Below are 25,962 nucleotides of genomic sequence, written 5' to 3' on the forward strand. Positions count from 1 at the left end.
ACGCATTATATATGTTGTATGGGACCAATATGGAAGACACATTGTAAACATCACATGGGACCCACACTGAACTTGACGCAGTGTGACTGACATGGTTCAACACACAATTTCAGACAGATTAATCTAGGGCTTGACCATTATTTTTGTGGGGGGGGGGGAGAAATTTGTGCTAACTTTATTTTTTAAGCTAATAGTGTAATATCAGAAAAAAATGCATTATATATTAGGCCAGACTTTTATTATCCCTTGTTTCGCGAACCCGCCGAATGTACATGAGCCGAAAATGAAATAAAAATAAAATTTTATTTCAGCGTAATTTCTCGCGCCTGCCGACTTGTTAAGCACAAAAAAAATGCTAAAAAATGTTATTTTTATGTTCATTTTTTTACCGCCCGTCGCATAACAAATCCAAGTTGCATTTTCGTTAGAGTATCATGATCAAAGTACCGAAGTGTCACGCAGATGAGAAACAAGGTTGTACATGGAATAAAATTGTATTTCATTTCTTCTCTCCGATCAATGATCTCACTTACAATTCTTTGAGAATCACAAAAATCTAATGGAAATTTTTTTTCCCGCCCTCCTCAAAAAAGTTGCCTTATAAAAACTCGAGAAACAATGAATAAAAAATGTCTGGCCTTAATAGCAATTTTTGCACATTTTATCAATATTAACATTTCCCACCCCCACCAATCTAATTTACCCCCTTTCTAACAGAAATAATGATTCATCTTTGTACAAAAGTACCTACCTTGTTTTTCTAAACCATATATTAAAAGTAAGGGAGGCCACGGCTGCAATAATAGCCAAGGATGCTAGAGCACACATGGCGGCGTACAAATTCATAGAAATGACGTTTAATTGTTCTTTCACTAGTGTCTGATCAGCAGGGGGACTTCCACCTATGGAAACACAGAACAAGAATATTATGCACACAAACAGATGACTTGGTTTCCACTGTCAATGCTGTTGTTCAATAGTAAACAACACTAAAATGAGTCAGTCGTTAGAATCAAAACAAAATAATGCATGTTAGTATGTGTAACATGGTATACAATGTAATGGCTCTAAAACAGCATCTGTTAGTACAAAATGTCTGTCGTTTGGCCATTTTTAATTCAATTTGAAAAAAAATTATGGTTCATGATTTCCAATGTACGAAGTTTGAATGAAAACCATGCATACACGACTGAGATCCGGTTTTGGAATGGCAGAAATGCTTGATTCATAAAAATGGCCGCCATTTGGCCATCTTGGATTATGGATCCATGACACAAATACCGGTAGATGGACATACTTCTCTCAATATGTATAATGTATGTGTGAAGTTAAAATGTGATAAGCACAGGCATGGCCAAGATAGGTTAGAATGCATGTTCGCGAAACACAATGAGGTCATCTATAAGTTCCTGTCTATTTTTCGATAATTTTTTTGTCAATTTGGACCAAAAGGACACTGACTACAGCTCTTGATAAACATCTTTGAAATAATTGTGCCAGTTTGTTTTCAAGAAATTTGATTTTGGTGTTCAATGGTTAGTATTCTAATATTAAAGAATAATTTCATCTTCAGTATGTTTTCCATTAGTCCCACATGAATGTATAATAAAAATGTTGTGACATTATTTTAAAAAGTAACAAATATTTTGCGTTTTTCTTAAAAAAATGAGCTTTTATGAGTTAATGTGTTCCAAACTTCATGAATACTCAATCGCAAACAACTAAACAGAAATGTCTCAAGTGGGCAGTCAATCACATTTTTATGAATTCCTTTCAAGGGTTTGTTCAAAATATGCACTCCTGCTACATAACAAAGAACTTAAAAATAAGAGCTTCGGGAAATCTGATGAAGAATCTCTGATCATTTCAAGAGCAACAAAAATAAATGAGTTTCTCTGAATTCAATACTTTGGTTGGCTATTAATCACTCTACAGAGATAGCTATAATATTGATGGATTGAACTCGTAGCATTTCCCCACCATCATCTATCAAAATCCAATTTACTAATAACTTATTTCAATCTTCATCTACCGAGTATTAGAGACATGTATTTTGATTGGCTAGTGATCTACTTATTTATAACCCTCGGCCAATAGCAGAGGTTGTTACTTACCTATCCATTTGACAGGTCTGACCCATGTTAAGTTATCACTTCGACTACCATAAAAACCTACTTTATGATATGTGCCATCTGTAAGATGAAAAAAAAAGAAGATAAAATAACTAAAATTAGAAAATGCAAAATTGCAATTTCAGTGTCTCCAAAATAAAAATTATGAAATGCATGAAAGCACAAAGGCGATCTCATACAGCTCGAGTGCATTATTTGAATATCGGGCATCAAAATAAACCGATCAGGAAAACTGATATCTCAATATTATCTCCCTTTAGCAACATAGCAATATTCTTAAGAATATTTTCAGCTATTATTTTGTTTTATCTTCAGCACTTTCAATCGCAATGAGCAGACGCTCGAGGATACGACCATTTTCAAATGACATTTAAAGATTTGGATTAAAATTGAAAAATTTTTAGGCAATCATCACAATAACCAAAAAAGCCTGATTACTGGTTAAAACGTATCATGTGATTTCTTACACAGGCAATGCATCATGGGATATTCTGTAAAACAGTTCATGAGATTTCAATAACCACAGTTGAGGGACTGTGCAATAACTCAATACATGCATCAGACAGTTCAACGATGAATGGTTCAGTTTCATTTGACGTTATAAAAGCAACTTTTTGAAAGTAACACATCGCCTATTGTAGCTTTTTCATATAATAGATATGACTATGACTACACATGTATCTCTGTTGAGGCTTTCAGAGGTTGATTTGTTAAAGGAAACTTTTTTTTAAATCATACTCGCTTTCCCCCAACACAATACGAGTTTAATACGTACTAATCATTTGTTCAATCTGCGTCCACGCTAATCTGTCTCCAGTAGCCGAGAATGCGACCGGACCCTGAAATAAAACAAAATGTAGACGTAAAGACAATTAGACCTACAGTTTAGCTAACATATTTGAGAAAAAAAAAATTCAAGGAAAAAACTAAAATCACTGTCTTCATGGCAACAAGACTAGCTATGATTTTTTTTCTAGGACTGAAACTAATTTTGTAAAACCTGAAAGTTGACAAAATACCAATGACTTTATAGAAGCAGGAAAAAGATTAATGTTTATTTTATTACAGTACACGCAACCGCGAAACTACACAGGATTACGTGTGACAACACAAGCTAAATATTATCAGAAATATATCCAATCATGACGGTATTACTTTTTATTGAGTTTTCTAACGTGCTAACTTAAAAATCTTTTTTCCTGACTTCCTTTTTAAGTCTATCATAGAGAATTCAACACAAAACAAAGAATATGTACCATGCATTGAATTCTATAATTAGATTCCCGACCTCAGGGCGATTAAAATTATCTAAAATTGTGACAATATCACACTATGCACACAGGAAGAGGTCTAAAAATAGAACCCTTTTCAAATCAAAAGAATCGGGTAAAGATACAATAATTTTACCGGTTCTTAATTTCCTGGTAACAGTGTATTAAATTTCCTCATAAAAATGCTGGCAATATTTGTGTGCACATGTAACAATTACAATTCCTGACTAATTTTTAATATTATATACACATCATCAGAATTTTGTTATATCAAATGTTTTTTTTAAATTATCAGCGCACACAAATTAACGTCAATAGAGTGAATATAGAAAGATAAAAAAAACTTTGCAATCACCGCAAACATGCATTGTTAAAGGTCACGATAAACTGCCTTCTGGAGAAAATTAAACGCTCACCGAAACTCCAAAAAAATCTGTTTCATTCATTGCTTTATAGATCTCGGCTGCTATTGTCTCGTCATAATTATAATCTTCAAGTTTCATTCCTTTTTTAGCAAGACGTTTCATAGTTCTAAAAAAGAAGTAATAAAGTTAAAGTGAAGTAATTTTATAGAAATGTATGAAACAAATATTCTGTAAATTTCCATGAATTTTGAGATGAACGAACGCATGTAATTATGAAATTTTTTAGCATTGGACAATTAACCTTTTCACAATCAGATTATCTTGCCCAAATTTTTCTGCACTTTTTTCTTAAATTCTTTATATTTTTGGATATGAAACCCAATTTTGGAGCCAACAAACAAAATTTGAGTCAATTTACAGTTTTTACTCAAAAAATTGGGCTATTTTTGTCCTAATTTTCTGAGGCAAGTGCAGACTATAAACAGGACTATTTTGTAAATTGTGATGAAGAGTTAACAGTATAGCATAACTAAGAGTGTATTACACATGATTTCTGATTCATATTTATAGAAACAGAAATGATAATTGTAGCAACAAAGCAGATACACTGAGAGTAAAGTTCAATACACCAAATTTGATTTCTTTCAGTTTTCTATAAAATAGATGTAAATTTTGATTTTTTTGCTGCGAACGAATATTTTAAAGCACTAGATCATGCAGGGCAAATTGTTGAAAAAAAAACATGAAATTTGTTAATGATACAGTACAATTTTTGGGTTATGTGTGTTTCTAAAACTATTACGGTATAATTACATAATTACGTTTACTCACTTGTCGAGAGCAAGAGCCAGGGACCAGACAGCATCATACGCCAGAGGAGCCTCAGGATAACCAGATACATTTGGATCAGGAATCTTTGTTTTGAATTCTTTTAAGAACTGTTGAGATGTCTGAAAAGATAGATATAAATGATAAAACGACACGCACAGTTGTCGCAAAGTACGGTGTTTGATATGGGTCGCTTGCAATGTATAAAAACACATGTAAAAAGCTTTGTGTGTGAATGTAACATTTTAAACATGATACAGGTGTATAATGAAGATTGGATAAAAGATGAGTTAGGTAACTGTGATGACACCTATTAACAATCCTAGGACTGATCTCAAGATCGTACCAGACATATGTATATTTCTAGAAACACTAACGCTTATTCTCATGTCCTTATGTATTTGTATTGAATTTTTTTTACATTCTTGAATACAGTCGTATGTTACTACAAACAAACATTTTCACATTGATGAACAATTTTCTGCAATGTTATTGGTTAACACACTGTTTGATTGACATGTGCATGGAACTCACATACCATAAGGTAATAAGAATTTCATACCCTCTCGAACAATTTTGAGTTTGTGCGAGGTTATTTTCGACATGGATGTTGGGAATCCTCATCAGATACACTTATCTCTTGATCACCATAGATACAACTCAATCTAACCAATACTAAATTGCCAATATTCTTTATTTTTTAATAAGATACTTCTCTAACTTTACTTCATAAAAAGAAAACACAATTATTGACCAGATTTAAGGTACATGTAGCAGCTGGCGTCGAATTAAAAATTGAACTGCGATTCATAAATTCTTTGAAAGTTACTAAGCATACTACTTCAACAACCTATATACTATCTAAAGCTTACATATAAGATCATTCACATAATTAGAAAAAGATGGTGTTTTAAATAATTTGAAAAAAGAAAAAAAAGGCAGTTTTGTATAACAGTGCAATTAACTGTCAAGTAATCCCTTAAACATCATCGTTACATCATACATATATGTAATACTGTATTCGCCTATATCTAAGCTTTCAGATGATATATAGGTTGTTATAGTACTATAAAGGGGTTAATTATTCACTGGGTTTTAATTTTTGCTTATTTCGCTGACTAGAAAATGCGCTAAATTAAAACCCAGTGAATATGTAAAATTTAGCATAGAACACATTATCTAAATGATAAAACCGTGAATTTAAAACCCACTGAATATGCCTGAAATGCTAAATCAGTGAAATTTAAACCCAGTGAAAATTAATCATTTTACAGTAGCTTGCTTAGTAACTTTTAAGTAAGTTTTTAACATATTTCACCCATGTTGTTACCAAGGAGATTGACTCACTGCAAACTGCTTTAATTAACTTTAATTATGCCATACATGTATAATTTAGAAGCAATATTGAAATCAATACAAGTATCTTTTAACTGTGTACAATCAAAACTTGATTCCCCATAACAAATATTGCAAGCATGCATCTGACTGGCCATCTTATTGCTACCAGCCAAAAAAACACACAACTTTAAATCTGAATGACTTTTCAAGGACCCACTAGCAATTCTTTTTGTGACTTTGTATTGTTAAATTATGCAATCAATCCAGCTCAGCCAAAAAATAATTGAGATTTGTCTGAAGATATTTTAAAGAGTAGAGCGCCCCCAACGTTGAGTTAATAAACTATTATATTATTGTTAATGTCACAAGAAAAACTTTTGAAGGGCGATCGTTGTCATGTAACGCTTGTTCAAATTTTGTATAAATAAACAATGTATTTCTATTCTTTGTCACATGGGACTCGAACACAGCGCATCACGACATAGAGGAAACATACACTACCCATATCAGTCCTGACTATCAACTTATTATAATGCCATTACGGCAATTTAATCCACTATTCACGTAGGCACATTTATATCCGTGACATGCTCTACCAGTTTACACAAAGTATGCAAGAGACTATTATAACTCCTATTATGATGTGTTTAGTCCAAGAACTTTTGGAGCCTAAACCACAAGATATTTGGTACACTGACTTTTTTATTTTTGGCTAGCAATTTATTTTTACTAAATGGATGAATATATACATATGGATGCAAAAAAATGGAATAAATAAATATGGATAAAAATCTGGTGACATTTTTTTTTTGCTTAATCAAAAACTATAATATCCTTTTTTTTCATGATAAGTTTTTAGCAGATTAGATTCATATAAGTTACTGCTTTTCAACCAGAGATGAAAGGTAAATTTTAACATTAAGTGGCAATAAATTTTCATGTGTCAAACCGATTTACAGCTTTCAGAGAAACTTATAAGTAATCTACAGTCTTAGTGCGGACTTCATTTAATAACGTGAATGGCCGAATATCATCAGTTGATAAAAACACAAGAATGTATCATAATTCAAAAGTAGGTTACACCACAGAGACATATGAAGTCACGACTTGTGTTTATCATTATATGTTTTTTTGTTTTGTTTTCAAAAATATTTTTTGTGCCAGGCGACAGTTCTAGACATTGAGTGTTACTGTTGTCTCTCCTGACATTTTTTTTTAAGTGCAAATTGCAGGTGCTAGTGCTGACACATAGTGCATTTTGCCACAGAAGTCATATTCATGTTTGGGACGACATGACAGGGCTGTGTGGCCATCTCTCTCTTTTTTAATGCGCTATCCTGGCGTCAACCAGGCCCGGTCAAACACAAGCACCTGCGGACCTTAACCAAGGTTCCCCCAAAGTCGCATTCGTTAGTGAATGAATCTTGGCCAGTGGAATTGGCCTTCCCATTGAGTCTGTGGCACACTCACCCAGGGTAGGGGTTGACCCCTATCATTATATAATAGGGAGGGGGTGGTGGTATATAAAATTAAAACTGCTGCTAACCGCCATTACTTGTTGACGAGACATGTCAATTATTGCTTCCTTCATGTTTGATGGATGACACAGCTGATATCATATGATATGGGAGGCAGGGCAGACACTGTGATTAAGACACGATTTCAATTCCCATAACAACTTTTTTGTTTGTTTTCATTCAACAGTTTTCACAGCAGTCACAGGATGATTTCATTTCATTGCTGTAACTTGTAGATTGATTGAACGTAAAGTTCAAACTACTGACCTGCTTTAAAGTTGACGAGAATGAGGTTTTAAATTTGCTTTTTTAAAGGGGAAGGCCAGCAAATAACATAATGCTCTACGATGAATGAGCTTCAGAAATGTAAGAGAATGAATTTTACATTTTTTTTTTATTTTTTCATTTCATTCAACCTTTCATTTTCTTGATATTCAACTTTTCATCAGTATTATTTAGTCCACCATCTTGATTCTCCAGCAAAGTATTATGGGTAAAGTAGCCACAGCTGTGAATAATTAAAATTTATATCCTTTTCACAAAAATACAAAAATATTTAATTATAACTTCACAAGTTGATTTTTAGAACTGCCCTAGCTTGATAACTTAATTTTAACCATAATCTTCGCATTGGAAGTGACAGGGTCGAAAATATACCCAGAAATAATGTAAAAAAACGATGCAATCTGCAACAGGTTAAAGGAGTCGATGACCCACAATTCAATATGTCAGGAAAAACATATTCTTCTTATTATAGCAGTTTTTCATCATACGTTAAATTTCTTAATCTTTGAAATTCTTAAAACCCTCATACATGTACTTTACTGTCACTTGTCAAATTTTCTTTTAACAGCTTCAGTAACCTTTTTACCAACCAGTTCCCTCTTTTCATCAAAATTTCACAATGTAAAAACTGAAAATTGACTGCAATTTTGTCTGTTGGCTCCAAAATTGGAGTTCATTTCCAAAAATATTGAAATATATAAGAAAAAAAGTGCTGACAAATTTAGGCACGAAAGTCTGGAGGTGAAAAGTATTTTACCCTGATGGAGTCATGATACTTTTTTTCCTTCACTTATTGTATTTAAACCTGTTGGCACTCAGCATAGAAACTACTTAAAAAGTCTATATTGGGAACATTTATTCAATTTACAAACCTAACATCGGAGACGTTTTTTGAAGAATCTTAATTATCCCCATCAAGCTCCTTTAGTACCATAATGGACACATATCCTAACGGTGTTGAAGCTGGAAACACACATTGTCTCTGAATTACAAAAAACTAATCTTAAGAAATTTTAAACTTGTCAAGTAATTGCCACAGCAATCAAGGCAAATTACTAAGATGTTTGTACTCAAGAGGACAAGCTAAAATTGAAATTGAAATTACACATGTTAAATAAATTTTAGCAAGCAGCCTGTCAGCCGAGATAGCTTCGCTGTTAGCAATGCACATCACGAAGATATCATCACAAAATGAACAAATCTGAGAAAGGTCCACATGTAGTACCTATAAATGTAATATCAAAGCAATTGCACTTGCAGTTTTTAAAAAGAAGTCGACAAATTATATAACTTTTTACCAAAAATGACAAAATATTCACCAAAATTTGAGAATTGAAGATGTCATCATAAAATGAACAATTCTGACTCAGAACTACCCCCAAGAATCTATGTTTAACGGTTTTCAAGAAGAATACAAAAATGTAAAAAGTTGACAACAGACTGCATACTACAGTACATACGGCACACGACGATGGCCAACCAGTATTATGAAGAGCTCTGCGTCATTGACTTTGCTGACAGCGGAGCTAAAAGTAGAGACACATTGTAAACGGTTTAGATTTAGCTAAATGATATTTTGAAGACATCTTTGGGAATCTGTGACATGCTTGAAACTCACTACAACAAAATTCACAAAATTGAAGTGGTTTATAGTATTAATTATATCTATATTCAGCGCCTGTTTCAAAAGATGTTTAATTCAGACAAACAAATCAGTGAACAGAAACTAAAATAGAGACATATAAATTACAGTAATGCAGTCTTATCTCTTACACATACTTCCAAATTTGATTATTTTAAACACTGAATGCCATTATATGATTACATCTTTCAGTGCTGTTTTTAGTAACGTTTTGTATTCATGACAAATGCTGTTGCAGTTATTTTCAGAAACTGTGTCCATCTGTGTAGCTGTGACAATTAAACAGTGGGTTAGACTTCTCTGCAAACTCCTTGCATATTGGCACATACTCAGCTGACTCAGTCAACCAGACTTGACCCAACCCAACCCAATCCGACTAAATACTCACTCTCCCTGATATAGTAGGCGAGTCGTCAGGATTCAACATCATCACTTCTGTTGTGAGATGTCCCTCCAATGCTTCTTTCAACTGTTCAGCTGTACAGTTGATTTTATCATCTTGAACTGTGTACCAGTTATCCGGGTACCAACCAATGATGAACCAGACATACTTTGGTCCATACAGCTTCTCTTTGTAAACCTGGAACGATCAGAGTCACCAATTAAATATGACTCACCTCACATTTCAAATCTGGCTCACCACACATAGTGTTCAAATCTGGCTAACCCTACATAATGTTCAAACTGGATCACCTCACATAATGTTCCAATCTGGCTCACCACACATAATGTTCAAATCTGGCTCACCTCACATAATGTCAAAATCTGGCTCACCTCACATAATATTCAAATTTGACTCACCACACATAATGTTCAAATCTGGCTCACATCACATACAGTATTTGGCTCACCCCACCCACATTCAAATTTACCTCACCTCACCTCACATGAAAAACCAAATTTGACTCGCCTCATATCACATAAAAACCAAATTTGACTCACCTCACATCACTCAAAAACCAAATTTGACTCACCTCACATCACATCACATCACATAAAAACCAAATTTGACTCACCTCACATCATATAAAAACCAAATTTAACTCACCTCACCATCACATAAAAACCAAATTTGACTCACCTCACATCACATAAAAATCAAATTTGACTCACCTCTCCATCACATAAAAACCAAATTTGACTCACCTTACCTCACATAAAAACCAAATTTGACTCACCTCACATCATATAAAAACCAAATTTAACTCACCTCACCATCACATAAAAACCAAATTTGACTCACCTCACATCACATAAAAATCAAATTTGACTCACCTCACCATCACATAAAAACCAAATTTGACTCACCTTACCTCACATAAAAACCAAATTTGACTCACCTCACATCACTCAAAAACCAAATTTGACTCACCTCACATCACATCACATAAAAACCAAATTTGACTCACCTCACATCATATAAAAACCAAATTTAACTCACCTCACCATCACATAAAAACCAAATTTGACTCACCTCACATCACATAAAAATCAAATTTGACTCACCTCATTCCACACAAAAACCAAATTTGACTCACCTCACATCACATAAAAACCAAATTTGACTCACATCACATAAAAACCAAATCTGACTTACCTCACATCACATAAAAACCAAATTTGATTCACCTTACCTCACATAAAAACCAAATTTGACTCACCTTACCTCACATAAAAACCAAATTTGACTCACCTCACATCACATAAAAATCAAATTTGACTCACCTCAAGCAAAAACCAAATTTGACTTACCTCACATCAGATAAAAACCAAATTTGACTAACCTCACATCACATAAAACCAAATTTGACTCGCCTCACATAAAACCAAATTTGACTCACCTCACATCACTCAAAAACCAAATTTGACTCACCTCACATCACATCACATCACATAAAAACCAAATTTGACTCACCTCACATCATATAAAAACCAAATTTAACTCACCTCACCATCACATAAAAACCAAATTTGACTCACCTTACCTCACATAAAAACCAAATTTGACTCACCTCACATCACATAAAAACCAAATTTGACTCACCTTACCTCACATAAAAACCAAATTTGACTCACCTTACCTCACATAAAAACCAAATTTGACTCACCTTACCTCACATAAAAACCAAATTTGACTCACCTCACATCACATAAAAAACAAATTTGACTCACCTCACAAAAAACTCTTCTCGCCATATTCTCATAGAAAACACCAACTATAATCCGTGCATCCTGTCTCTTTAAATTCCTAACTGCATTTGCTGGATTTGTTAAAAAACTCTGACGCATCGCAATCTCAATCCCGGCTGTCTTGACACGTTTCTCGAGATCTTCAATTGTCTGTAACAAAATTCATGAAACATGTAGCTTACATATAAATAATATATTTGTGCCAGTTCAGGACATTAGAATGTCATTTCTGAGGTTCAAAGTTGCACTCTAAATTCATTCAAGGAGACTATTATGTGAAATTATAACATTTTAATATGCACTAATTGTGGGAATTATGTAATAGAAGTTCAATGATTTTCAGTCCTTCCAATCACAACAATTATTAAATTCACTTCCCATTTGATAATTTGTTTGAATATTCATTGCAAATTGTTTTTGAAAAATGTTCTGAAAAAGAATGATTCACTAAAAACCACTTGCTTTTTTTTCTACTGCGATCCTACAGTACTCTAATTTAAAAACAATGCTGAAAATCTTGAATTTCTCATATTCTCTCTCATTACACATCAAAATCCCAAGACCTGGATAATTACAGACTGTTCAAAGCTAATATTTATATATGTATTTTTATACATAGTCCCCATAGCGTCACAGTTTCTAGCAGAGATTTTTATGAAATATACATGTCACTGTTTAAAATTGTTATAAATCACTGAATTATTAATATCTAACAAAAATCAGCATAAATATCCGACCCAGATTTTCACTTTTCAACTGGATGCATTTATTGACAAAGTAACACACCAATCGATTAATTGGCGAATAATTGGTGAATTTGCACTATTTTTAATGGTCACTGCAGACACCCTGCCTGTTCATATCCAATATTTAGCAAATTTCCAGTAACACATGTAATTGTTATTGTGTGTGTGATTTGAAGATTATTTCTGTTGATGACATTCCACAACAATTGTACGAACCAGCAGGTGAACATGTAAACGGCAGATACAGGGCAGACGATAGTGAATTCTTGATATGACAGAGATGCTCAAAATAATTAATATACTGTAAAATACTTAATTTTCACTTGGAACTAATTTTCGCTGAAGGAATGATTCAGTGAAAATGAAATCCAGCGATTATACCTTTTTTCCTATATTTTACATTCAACTCGTCAAAAATCAGTGAAAATAAATTCCATACAAAACACCCAAAAAGTCAGACTACATTCACCATTAAATACAAATTGATAATCGGACAGTAGTATTGCATAGCAGTTGGTTGCCGGGTGGGTGTAAACAGATTTTACAAATGCACCTCATTTGACGCACAAATTTACACTCGAACCAAACCATTTTTCTGTTTTTTTTCCCCTTTTCGGTTATTTCTGTCCATGATTGGATAGAAAAAAACGAACTACAAATACTCCAAGATTTTTTTGACTTCATTAAAAAATAAAATCGTTTTTGTAGGATGGAAACTTTTTGAGGTCAACCCCCCACCCCCACCCCCAAACTAAAGGATATAAGTTTTTTATCCGACATCGATCTTTTGACGTCGTCCCTAAGTTTTACTGGATACATTATATCTTTTGTGTTGTACACACCACATTTTGAGCATGCCCCAAAACATTACCATGCAACTTGTTTCAGTTGAGCAAATTCAACTCACCACACACAGAAACTGAAAAGTAAATAACCAAGATAATAAGAATAATGTATATAAAAATACTATGTTATGAATGATCCAAGAGTGCTTTATTAAACCATTTTAGCGGCCAAAATCAACTTCAGTCACCATCCACGAAATAGTTCCATTTACAGTCTTTAAAAATACTGACGAAAATTTTCAAATGTTTTGATCAAAAAGTAAAAGCAATATCATATTTAGTCTGTTTGGTCCAAAATTAAGACTGAATTCAGTGAAAATTACAGAAAATTTGAACAAATTTACACCAATTTTGAAGCATGAACAATTTGGCGCACAAAAGGTGAAAGTGCTATTATAATATAGACTGTACATATAATGCATTTAATTGCAGGAGAAAACCCCCGGAAACTATATTCCATTGAAGCAGACGTGTATCTTTCTATCATATTGGCATTATGGTGATTTAATGCTTTATATCGCACTATGTCTGCGGTGAATGCATGCAATCACAAACTGTTTTATCATATGTGTCAATTACTCATAGATCCGGTTTCAAGACATGGAATGCTAGTTTTGTTATTGTATTGCTAACATAATTGGAATGATTGGTGGCTGGATTGCTGGTTGCTTTGGTGCTATGTGAATGTAGATTTGAGTCATACACACGATATTTTCATTTTCTTTTATACCTAGGAGTTAATTTTTTGGTATAAACTAATTACACAGTGTTCATTGTTTCTGCCAAATTCCTTAATTTGGTCATATTTTTGACCAAAACGACTTATATGATTTGGCAGTTTTCGATCAACATTTGAAATTTGTAACTAAATTACCAGTTTTAAAAAAAAATGGAAGTAGCGAATTAATTGCTATAAAGATAACATTAAGGAAGGTTCATGAACTAACGTTACCACAACACGGTGTCAAAGACATTTTAATTTGCCTTATGATCCTCATCATCCCTAAAAGCATGGAGGGGGCAAATTAAACTTTCAATGACCAATTTACCCCATTAAACAAGCGAGAGAAAACGAACCTCGGTAAAATTAGCCACACACTCTGTAAATGTTAGAGGTTAGACACAGACGACGGGGAATACCCACAAGTAGAAACGATAAGGTCATATGTATGTGAAGTGATGGAAGACGATGTAAAACACAACCAGTTCAGTGTCGTTAAACATCAAGCGCAAACATATGCTCGTAACCATAATGAGCCAAACAACGCCTTGACTGAACATCTGCATTTCCCAGCAGACTTTAATAACACTTTCTTATACACTAGAAATTCGTAGAAATTAATACCTCTATCATTCTATTGAGTATTAGGTTTCTAAGTACGTGTATTTTAATTTTTCTCATACACTCATCTCGAGTGGGTTGTTTCATTTAATGCACTAAACGCCTTCATTTTTCACCAACATTACTGCACATATTCGTGTATTTCATTGTCAATTCCAGACGAAATGGGCATAATAGCTTGGTCATTGTGTTTAAAAATGAGCAGGTTTATTTTGCGAAGGGTACATGACAGACGTTGATGTTTAGGCGTTCAAAGGTCAAAGCATTATTAGTCGTTTAAACATTTTTTTTCCAGCAAGGCTGTTGTCTCTTGATTTTATATGTGCAAATTGTAAGTACACGTGCTGAATCCATGTTCAGTACTGTGTAACAGTGTCATGTGATCATCTGAATTATATTGGCATCATGCATGAACATTCAGAAATTATGTGAGATTCAAATTATGCAAATTTCACAAACCCTCGATATTAGTTGTCATACAATATACTAGTACATCATATCTAAATACATATACCGTACTCGACCGCGTTAGTGCCAAGGATCCTCAACTCAGAAAATCATGATTTTTTAGGGGTGGGCACTTACCCGAGCACCCCCCTCAGAAAAGAGTGCAAATGACAATTTTAATACATACATGTGATGCCATATACTGATTCGCACAGTGTGGATTTTATGAACGTAAACTAGTTAAATGCACTACCAAGATCTGTAATTCATATTTATTATGTTTCCTGAAGATAGAATAAACAAAATTACAGTGAAATTTAAGCCAAATTCAAATTTTGTACTTCTTAGCATGTTACTGCACATATATGCAATGCATTATGGGATATAACTTATTGTATAATGGAGGTTGATGTGACTGTGTACTTCATACATACCTTATTATTATACATTATACAAGGATACATGGGAATGCCGAAATCCAAAATGTTTATAACAGAATCAGCGAACTTCTTTGTGTGAAGTCCGGACAAAGCCTGGTGGCAGCCATGTTTGTTTTAATTATTAGAGGATTACATGCATAATCATTCCATATTTAGAATTTGCATTTCCTAATATGGTAGGATGAATATACCCCCGTAGAATACCGCGAACATTATGACACGTTGTAACTTATGGCGTTACGGTGAGAGGTATAATTATAGCTTTTATACTTGTCATTGCGCAACATTTTGAGATATGAAGAAATAATTCAATGACGTGCGTTGACTTACCGATGTAAAGACTTCTTGTGTTTCTTGTATCGTTGCTATTTGAGTCCACTCCCAGTCTTTGAACAAACGCACTCTGGTTGGATTATGTACTGTAGCCGACGGGTGGGTACGAAAAAATGTCGGAAACCGGTCTCTATTGGAGAGTGCTGGTGAACTGGAACCATATGAAAGCTGAAAATGCAGAAAATAACAAATATCAACTAACTGTCTTCAGAGCTGTAATGTCAGAATTGTACATTCAACTGTTATACCATAACATTGCATGAACATATTTGAACATTGCACATTTTTAATTATGCAAGCCAAGGTTTAAATAAATGATTAACCACATTTTTCATTCAAAAGAAGGCCCTAAACATGAATAATGTATACTTGTGCATATAATGGTAATGTTGTGAATTGTGCAATATCTCTTGATATCCCAGCATGCAACATTGGTTTATTCTATAATCGTAATTTTTTTGATTAGTGTTTATCTACAATACATGATTTTTTGTTTGTTCAGAAGAAGGCCCCAATAGCTCCGTCACACCATAACGTTTTGGTCAGCGTTCTCTGAACGTTCCAATCGTCCAATTTCCTAGTGTTCTGAAACGAGGTAGACACATCCAGCGTTCGATTAACGAGTGCCTAACGTATGACTAGCGTGTTCCTAACACACGAGAAGCGTGTAATGAGCGACCAAGTAAGATACCCATGGAAATCATTTATGTGTGCTAACGTGTCACTAGCGCGCGACGAACGACTTTAAAACGTTAAGTGAGCATGTTGACCGTGTATCTAATGTTAGGTCGTTAATTTGACGTTAGTCGCACGCTTTATGTGCGCTAGGGGTACGTTCAGCGGTCGTTGACAGGTCGCTAGTGAGTTGTTCACTGCAAAGCGAGCGATTGGTAACAACTAAGTAACGCTAGAGCAACGACTGACTAACGATTGTCGAACGCATTGAACGTTAGCAAAACGATCGAAGAACGTTATTGAACGTTTAACAGCGTTTAAAAATAAACGTTGAAGAACGCTGGTCTCAAATGAGAACTTTTGTGCATGTTCAAAACTTTTTTTTGGGATCAGCGTTCTCCGCCGATTTCCGACGATCAGCAACGATTACCGACGTTCACTAGCGTTCTCACAGCGCTCTTCTGGCGCTGTCCCAGCGACTTTGGGTGACTACCAACGTTTACTCAAACGCCAGAGAATGCTAGCCAGAACGTCATGGTGTGACGGGGCCTTAAACATGAATAATGTCTACTTGTACATATACTAGTAATGTGAATTGTACAATATCTCTTGATATCCCAGTATGCAACAGTGGTTTATTTCTTAATCGTCATTTATCTGATTAGTGTTTATCTACATCATATGATTTTTCGTTTGTTTTAAGAAGGCCCTAAACATGAATAATGTCTACTTGTGTTTATACTTGTAATGTTGTGAATTGTGCAATATCTCTTGATATCCCAGTATGCAACGGTGGTTTATTTCTTAATCGTCATTTATCTGATTAGTGTTTATCTATATCATATGATTTTTCGTTTGTTCAGAAGAAGGCCCTAAACATGAATAATGTCTACTTGTGTTTATACTTGTAATGTTGTGAATTGTGCAATATCTCTTGATATCCCAGTATGCAACGGTGGTTTATTTCTTAATCGTCATTTATCTGATTAGTGTTTATCTACATCATATGATTTTTCGTTTGTTCAGAAGAAGGCCCTAAACATGCATAATGTATACTTGTGCATAAGGTGGTATGTTGTGAATTGTACACTATCTCTTGATATCCCAGTATGCAACAGTGGTTTATTTATTAATCATCATTTTTCTGATTAGTGTTTATCTTCATCACACGATTTTTCGTTTGTTTTAAGAAGGTCCTAAACATGAATAATGTCTACTTGTGTTTATACTTGTAATGTTGTGAATTGTGCAATATCTCTTGATTTCCCAGAATGCAACAGTGGCTTATTCCTTAATCGCCATTTTTCTGATTAGTGTTTATCTACATCACATGAATCACAAGCTGTACATAGTTTATTCAAATGAGATACAATCAACCTTGAACTATCACAAAAGTTTAGTTTGAATATATTCGTTTTGATACGTGCAAAGCATGACAGGTCGAAACTTACCACGATTAGATTCCACATACGAGCCGCTTCAGCAACACGGGTGGACACAGTACTACACCCTGCACCAAGCAGTAAAATTTTCTTGGGTTCTTGGTAAAGTAATTTATATAAAGCATTGGTTCCACGGCCAGGTTTACACTGCAATTTTATAAAATAAAATAAGATTGTAAATTACATGTACCACAGAATCGTAAATTTTGATATTCAACAAAAAAATGACATAACGCACTTTAAATTTATTTTTGTGAAATTACAAGCGGGGCAAACAAATCTCACGGCCTATAGAATTATTTTACAGGCTCCAAATAAGAAGGTCATCATAACCGCATTCATTCAACATTTTATCCATGTGCATATATTGCGACACATGGGACAAATATCAAACGCACATATACAACATGTAGTTCGAACGTACAACACCCGGCAGTTTCATCAGTTTTAGCGCCTTGACATTTGGAAATCAAAGGAAGTCACTGATAATAAGCATAAAAGTATACATTTGAGACAGTGATTTTGATAAAGAGAAACATATAGGGACAACATGGCCAACAGTCAGCCACAGTATTGTTATCATACTGTGTTTAACTGAAAAAAAAAATTGTAGACAAGTATTAGAAGTTACCCTATTTTATATAATTATATAATGTCTGCCAGTCAGCCATACTTGACCAAATCAAACAACAAAATTGATATGTACACATATAACATTATGTGTTATCTATGCATCGGTCAACTGCATGTCTGAGAAATGGCACAGGCCAGATACACACACATAGACAAAAAGGTCTAAAATAATAGTCCTTTTTTTTAAGGACTAAAAACCTTTATGTGCAAGCATAGCTCTGATGTTAGCAATGCGCATTTCAATTTGAGAATTGAGGCTACATGTATCTTCAGAAAATGAACAAATCTGAAAGAGGTCAATCTGAAACATCTATATCTATAATATATCAAAGCAATCAGACTTTCAAGACGTTCGATTTTCAAGATGAAATCAAAAAAGTAACAAGCAGCCTCTCGGCTGAGATAGCTCCGCTGTTAGCAATGCACATTTCAATTAAAGAACAGAAGATATATTAGAAAATGAACAATATGCATAGTATCAATGCAATGGGACTTGCTGTTTTAAACAAGAATTCAAAAATATCATTTTTCACCATAAAGAAGAAAATATCACTTTTTACCAAAAATGACAAAAATATTCACCAAAATTAGAAAAGTAAAGATATCATCATGAAATGAACAAATTTGAGAGTGGTCCACATGTAGTACCTATATATGTAATATCAAAGCAATTGGACTTGCGGTTTTTAAAAAGAAGTTGAAAATATCACTTTTTACCAAAAATGACAAAAATATTCACCAAAATTAGAGAATTAAAGATATCATTACAAAATGAACAAATCTGAGAGAGGTCCACATGTAGTACCTACATATGTAATATCAAAGCAATTGGACTTGCGGTTTTTAACAAGAAGTCAAAAATATCACTTTTTACCAAAAATGACAAAAATATTCACTAAAATTAGAGAATTGAAGATATGATCATGAAATGAACAAATCTGAGAGAGGTCTACCCAAGGTACATATACACCAAGTATCAAAGCATTCAGGCTTGTAGTTTTCAAGAAGAAGTCGAATAAGTAAAACATTGACACAGACGACGGACAATCACTCATATGATAAGCTCCGCTCGACAAAGTCGACAGCGGAGCTAAAAAGTTGACATGGACGACGGATGCCGATGGACAATCAGTAATATGATTAGCTCCACTCGACGTGTTAACAGCGGCGCTAAAAAATCAGTTATATGGCTAAAGGTAAGAAACATGAGAATTATGTAATACAAGTTGACATCTGGAGTTAAAAATCGCTGTGACAGTACACTCTCAGATATACAACAAAAAATATATCTCAGACTTGTTTATGGTTAACAAGGAAAAATCCAATTTAGAAGACAGAAATATTATACAGATTACCTTCACTCAAATTGTTTTGGATATAATTGCTAATTTAAGTTGTTACCAAGAGCCAGTGTGGTTCATGTGATGGAGCATCATGTTCTTCACCATGTTTGTGGCGTATTTATCTACAAAAGGTATTTGTTCATGCTTGTATTGTTCTCAGATAATGAGAAGTATTAATAATTATGCATAAATGTTATAAAATATTCAGATTAAACTAGATTCATTTTTATGTTAAAATCTGTGTGCCTGTGTTACTAGACCATCTCATTCGTCATATTTTTGCCAACATTTCAGATTCTTACGAGGACACAAAACCGATAATTCCGGTGTTAAAAAATGCAGCGTTGAAACGATGATTCAGAGCATAACCTTGTAATTTTAATCATTCATGATTCTAACATTATATTCATGAATTTGTAAGACTGCCCTCCCAAGAAAAAATGAGACCGATCATCGGTAGACGTGTGCGAGCATGAATAACAAATTGATTTCCATGGCAACATGCACAGAACTACACAAGGAAATAAAACCTTAGGGTGCTGCTTTACGAAAGAAAAGAAAAAAACATTGGAAGTACAATCTTTTAACAGATTCTTTACAAAAAGAAGGCCGAGGTCGTCATTCAAACTGACAAAAAAATAATAATAACCTTAATGCTCAGAGTTGATAAGAACAATATCTGTCGCTTTATTTATTGAAACATACAAATTGTGTTAATGTCATTTTCACTCAATTTTGCACAGCATAACCCCTAACCATTATAATTCACTTTACCTACATCTACAGCTTCTCATTAGAACTTGATATGATTTCACAATGATTGAATGACAGGGATTGTCCGTGTGTAAATTACGTTATGAAGTTTCTTTTCACCCAATTTCCTGGTGGATCAGAGGGATAATTCAGTTACATGTAGCGGAGATTAGGAGGCGGTGCAAAAACGCAATGTACAATGTACACACGTGTATTTATAAAGTCTAGCAGATCAATTTCTTATTAAATTCTGATATTAATCTTCAGTTGGTAATTAAGGATTAAAAAATGCAATCAGAAATTCATCATGTTTGGTATAATATAGGCCGACGATGTCGCAAACATTTTGCGCCATTCAAGATAAAATCGGTCAAGGCATGTCTGAGAAATTATAACATACAGATGGACCCTAAACGTATGCAATAAGTCCAAGTTTTGAACTACGTCGGTCAAGGGCAAAAAAAACAACAAGATGGCGCAAATTTATGATGTCGTCGCACCATGGTATCCATAAGTTGTCACCTTGGTAGGAAAGAAATTTCTGTCCCTGTACAAATCATATGGTTACCATGGAAACCATGGTTATGAAATCCTCTCTAATACACACAGAGTATACACTTTATAATATTACAGGATTTTATAGATATGGTATCTGAAACTGAATGACAGCGTATTTATAAATCGACACAGATACGAATGTAATATACACAAAAGGCGGCTTGCAAAATTTCAGTATTGAAAGATTATACTGATATTTATTATTATGAACAAAATATTAATTTAACAAGTATATTTGAGATGAACACTTCACTCTACATGTAGACTGATCAAATACGGTAGAAATAACGCATTTCATAAAAGCTTTATTGAAATCTAGGTACTAATGAGGTATATTAGACGTTATGTGAATTTACACGAGTTGCGTGAAATATTTGAGAATACACCTGGATTCGATCTTCTTGCAAATTACTTTGGGCCTTACTAATGTGAAAGAGACGATATCTTTGTGTTCAAAAGTGTTAGCAAGGAAAATTTGAACACCCAATTGAATAGGAAGCTCAAACATTTGAAGACTCGGTGAAACGCATTGAAAATTGAACATCTCTAGCAATTCACAACAAATTCAGACCATTAAATATTTCACACGAGATTCTCAGACACTAATAGACCTCTAGAAATGACCAAAGCGGGAAACTTCAATCCTATGCAATTTTAATGAATATTAATTTTTTAAATAAGAAACAGTGAAATATTCATGAAATTATATAGCAACCAATTAATGAACTTTCAAAAATAATTTAGTATTAATGGTTTATGAATTAATTTACTGATTTTTATCCATGTATCTATGCAAATTACCTTTCTTTAACAAATGAAGTTAATAGAACGAGGCAATACAATATTCATGTAAATTCTTGCTGAAAATATTTAATATTGGATCCTGATTAACATTTATGCAAAAGTTGTTTGTTCTCAGTGTCTCAAATACAAGTGCATGCACAACTTTGGAGCATTTACAAACTGTTTAGTGCATTGCATCATGGGAAAAGTTAAAGCAAACAAAAATGAAAATGAATAACAACAAACTTTGAAAATATTATTATAGTTCTTTATTTCATGAACCCTAATTTTGAGGTCAACAGGCAAAATTTTAGTAAATTTTTAGTTTTTACATAGACCCTCTCCATAGAGGATCTATGGTTTTTACTAAAAAAAAAAATGGCTATTTTTGTCCCAAACTTCTGAAGGAAAGTGCAGACTATTTTGTGAATGTGTGATGAAAACAGGGAACTGGTGGTGAAAAGGTTAAAGCAATTTGCAGTATGACCCAGTATTTACGTCTAACTTTTCCAGGAGTACTGAAAGCGTTACATATTTACAGAATACCAAATGCATTCAAACATCAGATACATGTAGTAACTACGTTAAATATCACTGCTGAATCAAACAGATGTGAAGTATTCAAGACATTGACGATAGTCTGTAGACGAATTGCGGCCACGTTAATTTTTTTGATATATCTATGATCTTTTTCATCTTGCCTCAAGCTATTTCTTGCCCCAAAGTCTGTGGTTTTGCGTTTTTGGATTAAGTGCCATATGGCATATGTGGCCAGAACCTGCTGTTGCCGGATACATCTCAAAGCTAACACAGTCTTGATTATAATCACAAATGAACAGGTTTTCCCAGGCACCGACCTGTGCGGCATTTGGTCTCAGAGCTCTGAGCTAATATAACGTTTGAACTGCATTATCCAAAGGCTGAAAACAATCTTCTTTTGAACATTTCTGGTCACATAAAGTCAATAGCACTATTAATTCCAGGTGTATATCTCAACTGCTGTATGTTCTCCGTGTAAAAAAAAAAAATTAAGAAATAAAAACCAATTTTAAAAATAAAATAAATTTGATGATCTATTCACTTAAACTGCAAAAAAACAAAAACAGAACTTGTTTTTTTGATTGGGAATCTGCAAGATTCACCATCCGCGCGTTACACAGCTAGTGCCAGACCGGATGGTGTCCATGTCTGGGTGATATCCAACTCTTTTCACAGGAAGGACAAAATATACATATATGACATTAATGAGCTTCTCACTTCAGTCGTCAGTGTTGAGTGCTTTCATGGAAAGCAGCAAAAATTAAAAAAGAACTTTTTGTGTGAACGCAGTTCCTTTCTGTAGTCAAGCAATCAATCATACTAAGCATTAAAAAGCGTTTTCTTTGAAGAATTCAAACAAGTGATGGATGTGATTCAGAAGTATCCAGGACACCTGTGAAAAAAAACAATTTAATTACAACCGACATATCTTTATTATGGCATACCTCTAGATTGCAACCATTTTGGTCACCATGGCAATTTAATTTAACCAATGGTGATTAAAGAAAAATATCTAGGCTACCAATTGGTGACCTAAACAAAATCCAACTTGCGACAAATTTTTTGTATCGTAAAACAAATTTTAGATTTGTCAACTCCTTGTGGCATACTCTATACCCACAATTCAACACTTTGCACTTACACATTTCATTACCAACCATATTTAATAATTTTTGTGAAATGGCATGTAAGAATTACATATTTTGCAAGGCCAAGTGATAAACCATGTACAAGTAGTTTGCAGCACAAAGATTGAAGTCGAATCTCACTCTGTTAGTGAATCAGTGTTGGCCAATAATGATACAAATGACATATCACCTAAAATATCTAAATTTTAAAATATATTTGGAATTTATGTCTACCGTAGTTTAAATATACCGTATGTTTGTAAAACATAATTACTTCTGGCAACCAAAAATTTTAACTTAGTTTCCAATGGCTACCAGCAGAGTTGTTTATAGTAACTTGATTGCTCCATGTATATAGATTCTAGGCATTAGTAGAGTAGTGTATAGTGAGTGGAACATATATAGATTCTAGGCATTAGTAGAGTGGTGTATAGTGAGTGGAACATATATAGATTCTAGGCATTAGTAGAGTGGTGTATAGTGAGTGGAACATATATAGATTCTAGGCATTAGTAGAGTAGTGTATAGCGAGTGGAACATATATAGATTCTAGGCATTAGTAGAGTAGTGTATAGCGAGTGGAACATATATAGATTCTAGGCATTAGTAGAGTAGTGTATAGTGAGTGGAACATATATAGATTCTAGGCATTAGTAGAGTAGTGTATAGCGAGTGGAACATATATAGATTCTAGGCATTAGTAGAGTAGTGTATAGCGAGTGGAACATATATAGATTCAAGGCATTAGTAGAGTAGTGTATAGTGAGTGGAACATATATAGATTCTAGGCATTACTAGAGTAGTGTATAGCGAGTGGAACATATATAGATTCTAGGCATTAGTAGAGTAGTGTATAGTGAGTGGAACATATATAGATTCTAGGCATTAGTAGAGTAGTGTATAGCGAGTGGAACATATATAGATTCTAGGCATTACTAGAGTAGTGTATAGTGAGTGGAACATATATAGATTCTAGGCATTAGTAGAGTAGTGTATAGTGAGTGGAACATATATTGATTCTAGGCATTACTAGAGTAGTGTATAGTGAGTGGAACATATATAGATTCTAGGCATTACTAGAGTAGTGTATAGTGAGTGGAACATATATAGATTCTAGGCATTAGTAGAATAGTGTATAGATTCTAGGCATTAGTAGAATAGTGTATAGATTCTAGGCATTGGTAGAATAGTGTATAGATTCTAGGCATTAGTAGAATAGTGTATAGATTCTAGGCATTAGTAGAGTAGTGTATAGCGAGTGGAACATAGGCTTTCTATGTTTAAATGCACTTGTCTCTGGACAAATTGTTGAGTCCTGTATATCTATACATACACATGTAGAATATACATAAATGTACGAAATTTGGTTTTAATTGATACAGTGGTTTGCGAGAATCTAGATTTATGAATGCATGATGAGAAGATTGCACACACACTACATTAATGCATGTACGCATTCAATCGAGGCAAATAACAATTATATAAGACCAGATAATCCAGTTCTAGAATCTGTACTCTGAGATAATTCTTAAATCATTTTGGGGGGATCTTTGGGTGACTATTATTTCAAATATGTTGGTCTGTTGTGTGAATTTTGGGGAATATGCAGATTCAAATCATTAGGGCCCAAATCAATTTGTAACGAGGGGCGAATCCTCAATATCTCCAACAATTCAGGCATCCCATAATAGTCTCAAGATCCCGATAAAGGGAAGTGAATACTCTCAGAGTGAAACTATGAAGCTTGAATTTATCAGAAACCGCAGCTACATGACTAAATATATACAGATTATTTTACACTAGAGTGGACAACAATCTGCCGTGAAAAAAACTCATTGAACTGTAATGCCACCGGAACATGTAACATATTCATATTAATTTTTTCCTGTATATGAATGTTCTAATATACACATAGGTATCGTGATCTATACTTACAATGGATGAATACAGCATGTAGGAAGATATTTGTATGCAAATTTGCTACTAAACCATGTGATGAAGCTGGGAGTAAGGGCTGACAACAGAAGATCATCTACGTCCATGTACATATCTTCTAGTAGTTATAAAATGCGTGTATCAGAATTAAGAGATCGGAGAGTAGAAGAGGAAGTTTCATTTTTTTTTTCTGTGGGGGTGAGATGAGGAAGCTGAATAAATAATATGGAGAATTAGGGTGGGGTGATGGGGATGGAGTTGTTATTTGCTAATATGGCTGATTTGGAATATGGTTTTCTATTCTATTCTATTCTATTCTATTCTATTCTATTCTATGTTCAATGAATTGTGAGATTGTTGCAGTCTTCCACGAACTTGAACAATGGAATGCAAAACACATTTCCCATCTCAGAAGACTTGTTTCTTGAGATGGACAATCTGTGTTTGTAGGC

General features: G+C 33.9%; 1 protein-coding gene across 2 annotated transcripts in view; it reads right to left on the minus strand.

Annotated features, from left to right (window-relative positions):
- The window catches only part of LOC100329084 (GABA b receptor), a 138,412-nt gene that overhangs the window by 19,837 nt on the left and 92,613 nt on the right, over positions 1-25,962 (minus strand). For both annotated transcript variants that reach the window (XM_085491758.1, NM_001171227.1), the window contains exons 2-10: positions 17,848-17,985; positions 15,719-15,889; positions 11,551-11,718; positions 9,767-9,958; positions 4,600-4,718; positions 3,820-3,934; positions 2,908-2,971; positions 2,115-2,192; positions 752-902 (exon numbers count right to left, since the gene is read on the minus strand). In XM_085491758.1, coding sequence (XP_085347884.1) covers positions 752-902; positions 2,115-2,192; positions 2,908-2,971; positions 3,820-3,934; positions 4,600-4,718; positions 9,767-9,958; positions 11,551-11,718; positions 15,719-15,889; positions 17,848-17,985 — 1,196 coding nt within the window. The remainder of the gene's footprint in view (positions 1-751; positions 903-2,114; positions 2,193-2,907; positions 2,972-3,819; positions 3,935-4,599; positions 4,719-9,766; positions 9,959-11,550; positions 11,719-15,718; positions 15,890-17,847; positions 17,986-25,962) is intronic.

Source organism: Saccoglossus kowalevskii, chromosome 17 (assembly GCF_978046115.1).
Source record: "Saccoglossus kowalevskii chromosome 17, keSacKowa6.1, whole genome shotgun sequence".
Taxonomy (NCBI): Eukaryota; Metazoa; Hemichordata; class Enteropneusta; family Harrimaniidae; genus Saccoglossus; species Saccoglossus kowalevskii.